The 9,366-nt window shown below is 41.2% G+C and overlaps 1 protein-coding gene across 1 annotated transcript in view; it reads right to left on the bottom strand.

Moving 5' to 3' along the window:
• Positions 1 to 562: 562 nt before the first annotated feature.
• LOC116693650 (alanine--tRNA ligase, cytoplasmic) overlaps positions 563 to 9,366 on the bottom strand; it is a 22,332-nt gene continuing 13,528 nt past the window's right edge. Inside the window, exons 11-20 of the mRNA XM_032522748.1 lie at positions 8,884 to 9,028; positions 8,425 to 8,603; positions 6,733 to 6,846; positions 6,075 to 6,281; positions 5,574 to 5,758; positions 3,485 to 3,593; positions 2,782 to 2,895; positions 2,485 to 2,691; positions 1,908 to 2,021; positions 563 to 1,811 (exon numbers count right to left, since the gene is read on the bottom strand). Of these exons, the coding sequence (XP_032378639.1) occupies positions 1,632 to 1,811; positions 1,908 to 2,021; positions 2,485 to 2,691; positions 2,782 to 2,895; positions 3,485 to 3,593; positions 5,574 to 5,758; positions 6,075 to 6,281; positions 6,733 to 6,846; positions 8,425 to 8,603; positions 8,884 to 9,028 (1,554 nt within the window). The 3' untranslated portion in view covers positions 563 to 1,631. The remainder of the gene's footprint in view (positions 1,812 to 1,907; positions 2,022 to 2,484; positions 2,692 to 2,781; positions 2,896 to 3,484; positions 3,594 to 5,573; positions 5,759 to 6,074; positions 6,282 to 6,732; positions 6,847 to 8,424; positions 8,604 to 8,883; positions 9,029 to 9,366) is intronic.

Below are 9,366 nucleotides of genomic sequence, written 5' to 3'. Positions count from 1 at the left end.
AAATCAGCACCACCTTGACACGTGAATGAATCTAATATTTAATTGAAAAAAAGTAAATGTTTTGGTTCACTCATCGTCATTGTTTTTGGAAATGCTCTAAAACACAGCTGTGCGCTTCCTGCCCAGCACCAAACGGCTGACGAAGTACCTGGTTAACGTCGTGGGACATTAAGCTGAATAACTTCGTTTTCCTCAGGAGTTACGGAAGACTAAGGCCAACTAGAAGCAGTTGATGTTGGACTTACTGCAGGACATTGAAATGCTAAAAGGTGAAATATTATGACAGTGTTGTGTATACAGCTGGTTTCACTGCCTGCCCCAAAGTGGCCAAAACTGTTCTTGCAAACTAGAATAATTCACCTATTCTGGGCTATTTCAGGCCTAAACAAAGTACACAAAATGCACTCTTTAAACCATTATTAATACATGCTTCCACTTGCTAATGAATGTATACCTCAATCATTTTTGTTCAGTGATCCACATCTAATGGTGTCTAACCTTTCAGTGTAATTGATCAGAAACCAACACTTGAAGTTCAGAGTAAACAGAGTCTGTACTTTCCTTTGCAATTAATCACCGGTACCAGTCATATTTATTTTTCATTCCCATAACGTGACACTTCTGACATGGAATAGCTACAATGATAAAAGACATTTTCTGCATTTAATCGATATCTAATGTTAGCGAAATGAAGCTACACAGATTATTCGACACATTCACTATCTTTTTATAAAGTTAATGGATTATTCTTTTTACCTTATTAAACCCATTGACTTCTTGCAATGGCTTGTTATTCAAAAAGCAAGACTCTGATACAGCTAGTGCATGTACAGCTAGACCAACCAATCACAGGAGAGAGCTCACACAGACAGACGGGGCCGCTGGCCAGAGATCAGATCAAACCCCTTCAGACAACTAAAAGGACAAAATGTACCTTAATTATTTAAGAGTTGGGCTGACTTTTCTCTTTTCTTTCCAAGGCTGAGCTTAAGTGGTACGGGAAGCCAAACGTTTAAGTTGATGCCGTTTAAAGCAGCCTTGGTTAAGCAGGACAAACCCACTGCCTTGGGGGTTGGATTTAAATAAACACGGCTACAGTGAGATGAAACAAACACACAGGCAGGATGGTGGGTTTTGGTACTTCATCTGATCTGTACAGTACTTGTCGGAGGCTAAATTGATCAATAGTACATCACCTTTCCTCCGTCATAAGCATGCCAAAAATGAAGTAGAATCACTAAAATAAAATTTCTCAAAACATCTGCCGTCCTCTTTTACTCAACTGCATGAGGGAATCTGCTTATATTCAAGCTATTTCCACAGAGATGATTTTTTTTTTTTTACTGGAGCAAACTTAGCAATCATAGTGTCAATAAATATGAGTGGCTCAGGTACTGAGGCTGAGAGTTAGTGGTCATCTGTCAACATAATGAGCAAGAAGCCTGGAAGTTTAGTTCCTTTTCTAAATTTTTTTTGTAACCCGAAGGGGAGAAGAAAAGAGGACAGGTAATGGACAAAGGAAAGTAGGATGTTTGGTGACTTATAACTCAGTTAAGACTCAGGACTCAACCTTATTCCCGCTACCAAACCTATGTTTGCAGGCTCCTCTCCTCCTCTTACACAGACCCCTCTTAGTTCTCTCCCAGTTTAAGCTGCGCAAACTGGTTGGCCATCTGCAGCGCCTCCTGAAGACACTGTGTGTTCTTGCCCGTGGCCTGGGCCGACATGTCCTTGCCGCCTCCTTTACCGTCCAGCAAGGGACACAGCTCCTGAACCCACTCGCTGGCCTTCAGACCTCGGTTGGCCACATCCTGAAGAGAGGAGGGGTGATTAGGGTTCAATGTGTTTCAGACATGGCACTGAGAGGCTACCGGCACACCGTATGGCTCAGTAAATTGGCGTGTTACCTGTGGGACTTGACACAGGCAGGTGATCTTGCCGGCGTCTGGGTCTACAGTGAAGAGCATCGCAGCTGTCTGAGGAGATTGGGACTTCAGCAGCTTCAGTGACTCGTTCAGTGCCTTCGAGAAGATAAGAAGGGAAAAAAGTGAGAGAGGAGCAGAAGAGTTAAAAAAAAAAAAAGAAAGGGAAGAAAGAAAGAAAAAAAAGTCTCCTACTCAACACTGTTTATGTCTCAGGGTCAGAACTAATGGGCCACAGAGCTGATTTGGTCACATAACAGGAATGAGGCAATAACAGAGACTGCCCTGAGAAAATACGCAATACTGCAGAGTTAAACTGGATTTTAATACTGTTTGTACTTTTCATTATTTTTGTATGGGGTGCTAAGGAAGTCTTGGGCCTTGGAATATAGATTTCTTCTTGTATGTGTGTGTAGGGGCTTCTTTTACAAGGACATAGTTTCCTTATGGGCTGAAAAGTCAATTAACAAAAAGAAGAAAAAAAAAAATCGGTAGAAATTGCTTAATACAAATTCCTTTCCATAATTTTGGAGGTTGTTAAAAAGCCTGTGTTGCCTCTCACCTTAGCGGAGGCTCCGGTCTCCATCTCCATGACAAGCAGCGGCTGGTTGGGGCAGCTTTCTATCACCTCCTTGGTCTTTTCCAGGACCCTCTTCTGGATGTCAGCCTTGTAGTTGCGGTCCAAGTCATCCATGGTCTTCTTCAGGCTCTTTAGGGATTCCCTCATCTCGTCCTTCCTCCACTGGGAGATCATTGCTGTGCCTATCAACTGCAGAAAAGACAGTCATGTTGACACCACAGCATAGAGTTGTTCTGTTGGGTTGTTCTGGAGTCCTTGGAACACACAAATGCCATTTACCTCCGTCATGTCGGCGATGTCTTTCTGTATGTCCTTGTTCGGGGCTGTCTGCTGCTTCACCTTGTCTCCCAGTTGAGACAAAGACTGGAGCAGGGAATCAGCTTTCCTCTGGGCCTGATGAATGTGAGACACAGAGGCATGAGCAGTGGGCAGTGGCAAGACAAGGGCAACAAGAAAAACGTAGAGGGAGAGATGAGGAAGAAAGAAAAAGAAGCAGAGTGGTGAAAGCAAGATGGAAGAAAAAAGAAGATGAGGAGCATAAAACAACATTTTTTGTCTAAAAATAGTAAAGATTAATTTGTCCTTGGGGCCTGGGAGAGAGGGGGAAATGCTAAATGCTCCTTTCTAGCTCCAAGTTCACCACAAGTCAAAAATAAGCTTCATTAAAGTTTCATCACTGGGGTGCGTTTTCCTCACCAGGGTCCCTAAAAAAAGACCTCAGTCTGAGACATATTTTCAGACACAAGAAAAATGATTGAGACTTTTTGACCATTAACCCGCCACAACAAGCATTCATTTCATTTTAGACAGACACACACTGTAGGAATATTAAATCTACTTCCTTAAAAACTCTTTTCTATGTGAGTGTAGGTGGATACATGAGCATAATGCTGGGAGCAAGTGTGTGTGTGTGTGTGTGTGTGTGTGTGTGTGTGTGTGTGTGTGTGTGTGTGTGTGTAAGAGAGAGTACATGCATGCTGACCTTCTGGGCCTCTGTTCCTGTCACAGCGACAATGCGCCGGATGCCCTTAGCGATGGCCTCCTCTGAGACGATGACAAACGGCGCGGCGTGACCCGAGTTCTGCAGGTGGCTGCAGATAAGAGAAACCGACGGCACATTAGCAAAAGAGATACACAACTGTGGGAGGCAGACAAGGAGCAGGGCAGTGAGGAGGAACACCAACAGAAGAGAAAAATATCACATACAATGTCCACAAGCACAACAACAGTTCACTAAAGTGGAATATTTTAAAACCTGGAGCGGCACGGTGGTATGCAATTTAAAAAACAAAAAAAACAAACTTTGTATCAAATGTCTCCTCCAGTACTTGAATTAGAACTAATGTTATACAGGCGGGGTCATTTTCAAAACTAATGCACATAAAATACAGCTTGGAAATCATTTCGACAGTAATATCAAATGAAATGAAAAGTCTTGCTATAATCTATGCAAGAGCGGTGATGTTGTGGCCTTCAGGGGACTTTTACAGCCAGGAGCAGACACTGTTAAAGTCAGTGCAGCAGGTGGAATCGCTGGAGTGAGCTCTACAAAATGTTCCAGGTCTTGTCTGCACCGACACACGGCAGTCTCACCATAAAGACCCAGAAATCCAATTAATGGTTTCCATTTTACACACCGCCACTGGGCACTGGCTTCATGTAAATGCAGACATCTATTCAGATATAACTCTCCTTCTCCAGGTTGATCGTTACATGCACCGTAGCGGTGAAAAAAAAAAAAAAAAAAAATGCTTCCAAATATTTGTTATTTTAAGTCAAACTCTAAACAATTTAGTCAAAGTCATTACATTTAAACCAACCTTAGGTCATTACTTTTAGTCAAAATGTTTTTCTTAAAACCCCTCTTCATTTTATCGGCTTTTTATTGTAATTTCATTGGTTGTGTGTCAAAACTGTCCTTGGTAAGTTTGATCATATCAGTGTATCATCCTCATCACCTAGTCCCGCCAAAACCACTTCACTTTTGTCAAACTTATTACATATATTCTGATGAAAAACGTTGAATGATTAAGATTACTGAGTTATCCAGACTGATTTCACACCCACTCGACTGGTTATGAGAGCCAATCTGCACCGAGGAATATGCAAACACATATTAATCAACCACCTGAAGCCAACCCGCAGACCATAGGCATTATAGTAGCACAGTGAGTAAAGTTTATATTTTTAAAACTACATTTTAGTTTTGTCTTTTTGTCAATGATATTGCATGTTGATACAGTTAGTGTTTAATGACGGCTGTGCTAGCTTGTCTTGATTGCTCTCTTGTTTTAGCGCTCTATCTATCTATCTATCTATCTATCTATCTATCTATCTATCTATCTATCTATCTATGGGAATTGAATGTTCATGAATTGCATGTATATGCAACATACGTACACCATCATCATCACTAGTGCCCGACAAATATATATATCGGTGGGCCGATATTACCGGATGATACTATAGGTATCGGCATTTACAATGGCAGATGACAAAAATAATTGTTTATTTGTCATTTATGATAAATATATGACAAATAAATGATTCTGACAAATGAAATGAACAGTCAACCATGTTATGAGCGTTGGCGTTGCATAGGTTGTCCACCAAAGGACTTTAGGTTTCATATCTTAAGTTTATACTTTTATTAATCCGAAATTTAATATATTTTGATGTTCCTCTGTTCTGTTGTGACAAAAGGATGTCCCTAACTAATGTTAGGGACATCCTTTCAAGTTTTGTTTCTGGATTATATTTTTATATACATATATTGGCCGATATATCGGCAAATTGGATTTTTTATTTACCAAATATTTGTATCGGTATTGGCTTTAAAAATCGGGCTCTAAAACCAACGTCTTATCCAAATGTCACAGCGGACATTTGCGATTAGAAATACTACATTCTTAAATCAAGATCACTTGAAAACAAGTTGTAACCAAGTTGTAAACAGGTTCTCTACATAATGTTTGTTGCCAGCTATATATGTCAGTAATAACATGAAGTTGGTTTGTATCCTCTGTCACAAACTGAAATGCAAGAGAAGTGAAATATAGCATCAAACTCACGTTCCACCACAAAACTCAATGGAGGTGAGAGAACCAGCAGTACTGTCAGGGCTCTCCAGCAGCTGCTCAACAGGGATACCGATGGACACGACTCGGACCGGGTCAGGGTAGGTCTCATCGAACACGGCACGCAGACCCTGAATAGCCTTGGCTTTTGCTAGTGGGGCTTCCATGGCATACACCGGCTGGAGAGAGAAAGCACTGTCAACTGGTGGCTTCGTTAACATTCATTATTATTAAAAGGCAAGACCATGTGAAACTTAATATCAGGGTCAAAGGTTGGTACAAACCCTCTGCAATCTCATCAGCAGAAGACATTAAGCATTTACGGTTTTGTTTTTGTTTACTTTTCAGGGAGGCCAGAGGATGGTAGCTTAAATTCAACAGTTGATCACCCTCATGAAAATGATTTAGAGTATCTAAAAGGCAACATTATCTTGCCCTTTCAGTCAAAATAAACTATTCGGTGTGTGTTTATTTAATGTGTATTCCCCCACTGACCTTGGCTTCTTTTATCATGGCACAAGCGATCTCCTCAGTCTGGCGGACCTCGGCCGTGCTGAGTGCACCTTTAGCAGTGAAGTCAAAGCGCAGACGGTCAGGGGCGACCAGGGAGCCCCTCTGGTCGGCCTCTCCCAAAACCCCCCGCAGGGCGAAGTTCAAGATGTGTGTGGCAGTGTGGTTGCTCATGATGGGCCTACGACGAGCCTGGAAAGAGAATATGAACAAACATATGTCCAATAAACAAGTCCGGGGGTCACCTAGAGACAGAAAACACATCACTCTTTTTTTTATTTTTATTATTGACTTTTACAAGCCAACTGCATCACAAACGCTACCACTTTCTTCTGTGAGTTTTAAACATAGACGGTATAAAATAGTGTTTTAAAGCACTTCCAAGCACTGCAATGCTCTTCCTTCTTTTCACTGAAGCTTCTATGTTTACAGCCTTGTGGTGATGCCCAATGTGCTAAAAAAAGAAAATCAGTTTGGTTCTGCCAATTTTTGTTTTTTCATGATTTATGTGAGCAATAAACATACTTCATGAGAAATAAATCATGACAGAGAATCATGATATTAATTTTAAGCTAAAAAAATCGTGATTCATATTTTCCCCCGAATTGCGCAGGCCTAAATCTTACATATATTATATTCTTACCTCATCTACACGCAAAGTAACGCGGTCTCCAACCTTCAGACTGCCATAGACCGTCCCCAGATGGAGAACGTAGCCACCTCGAACCTGCGTATTCTTCACTGTGAACTCCATCCGCTGCAAAGAAATGAAGATATGTTAGACAGGTTTATGTTCTGCAAAAAAAAAAAAAAAATTCAAATCCAGCTTGTTAGCAAGTTTTCAAACCAACCTTTTTTTAACCTTTATTTATCCAGGTAAGTTGACTGAGAACAAATTCACATTCACACAGTTTCACAGTCTTACCTGAACTAACTCACCTGACGGATTGTGTGTGTATTTTGTTCTAGCATTTGGAGATTTATACACACACACGCATATATACATATATATATATATATATATATATATATATATATTTAAAACTCAGGCTTTAAAGTTTTTGATGTGTTTTAAGAAATGGTGTTGGACACGCCCTTAGAAAATAGTAAGCAGAGATAGCGAAGGGGAGGGAAAGTCAGGCTTTATCCCAGGACAAGTGGAATCAAACTTAAAAACCTTTTAAAAGATAAATTAATAAAACACTCATTAAAATCTTCTGTATTATCGATAACCAAAGCAGAACAGGTTTTTTAACAAGTCCTCACATTCTCAGAAAAAAATGATAATTATCTTTTTCTTATGTTTTAAGTCTTATGTTCTCTTTCGTATCCAACACCAAGACTGATAATTATCAGAAAGAACAACAGGACGAACAAACAACAGTTGGACATTTGAACAGATTTTTATTTTATTTTTTTTGACAGATGGTCTTCTGAAACCTAATATATGAATGCATGTTCATGCCATTCAGGGTCTCACTCATGAGACAGTTGAAAAGAATTTATAATATTTATGGGCATTTTCACACCTGTAGTTTGTTTGCTTTTGTCCGAATCAGTTGGTGAGTTTGTAAACTTGGAGCAATTTGCCCTTGGTGGGTTTGGTTTCGTTTCGTTTCACACCTGGAAAAATCCAAGCGTTCCAAAATGCACCATTACAAGTCATGGACGGTGAGCTTGACCACAGTCCGTTTTTTTGAAAGAAACACTGGAAGCTGCAACATGTTTCTGCTCTGCTGCATCACAGACTGCTAAACTCACCTGACTACAGGAGACATTAGCTCTGACTTGCGGAGTTTGTATAGTTGGTGCGGTTTGAGTACAATCACGTTCTCACCACAAACTAACCGTTCCAGAGCACGACTGAAAGCGTACCGAAACCACCTCTTCAAGCAGGTCTCGGTACACTTGTTTGGATGGCTTTTGTTGTGTGATTGCCGCGTTCTCACTTGCCAAAATGAACAGCACCAGCAGGACAAACAAACTCTAGTTCAATTTAACCGAAAATGCCCTATGTTTTCCTGTCAGAATTGCAATGTTTCCAGCCTTTGTCAGCTAACAGAGGGCCTTTATTTCCACCAGCTATTAGACCCACGGGTTCTAATTAAAGACAGGAGAATTAATTTTAGAATTTTTGTTTTAATCTGCAACATGACCCACTAAGTAGTTTGGGGAAAAAGCAACACACTCTTCTTTTTTAACACCTCAGAACTTGTGATGTTTTTACGAAACAATCTCAAACAGCATTAGTGGATCTCATTACAAACCACTGAGAAGCACATGTATCCATGTTGTTTTTCATCCTTTGTTGTTGTTTTTTTTTTGCTGTACTTACATCCTCTGTACTGTCGTCCTCTCGAACCATGTAGCCCTCGTCGAATGTCTGTCCGCCCTGCTCCGCGTAGAAGGACGTCTGGTCCAGCAGCACACCGCACTCCTGACCCGTGGTCACTTCTTCGCAAAAGGCACGGTCGCAGCGCAAGGCCAGCACGGTGGCTGAGGCCTGCTCAAACTCTACACACACACACACACACACACACACACACACACACACACACACACACACACACCACAACACACACCACACACACACACACCACACACACACACACACACACACACACACACACACACACACACCACACACACACACACACACACACACACACACACACACACCACACACACACACACACACACACACACACACACATTAAGAGTTAGAGTGAAATGTTCTGTAAATACAGCCGTCAACCTAAACTTAAGGTCTTTTTGTGAGAATCCAAACACTAACTGTAGTTGCCGTTTTCCTCAGAGGTGTAACTGTATTTGGAAGAGTCATCTGTGGCGGGTATATTCTTGTTTCTTAGCTCTTCAATGGCGTAGATGTCCAACATGATGTGGTCCACGTCTCCTGCGCCCTTACCCTGGGATTTTAACTACACACACAAACACAGAGTTGTTGTTGTTATTATTGTTCAGTTATAGACACAACATCTACAACTATTAAAAGGTCATGACATAGTGCTCTTTGGATGCTTTTATATAGACCTTAGTGGTCTCCTTGTACTGTATCTGAAGTCTCTTTCCCAAAATTCAGCCTTGGTGCAGAATTACAGCCACTAGAGCCAGTCCCACAATGAGCTTTATGTGCCATCTCTGAGTCAGTAGCTTTTGAGGAGGAGAGAGGGGGAGTAAGGTGGAGGCTGGGGTGTGCGGCCTTGACCAACAGCCACTTTGCTTGTTTGAAAGCCATGATGTCTCTCTCTCATGGGCG

This window comes from Etheostoma spectabile, chromosome 8 (genome assembly GCF_008692095.1).
Source record: "Etheostoma spectabile isolate EspeVRDwgs_2016 chromosome 8, UIUC_Espe_1.0, whole genome shotgun sequence".
Lineage (NCBI taxonomy): Eukaryota > Metazoa > Chordata > Actinopteri > Perciformes > Percidae > Etheostoma > Etheostoma spectabile.
The sequence above is the reverse complement of the archived record's forward strand: the minus strand, read 5'-3'. Positions and strand labels throughout refer to the sequence as shown.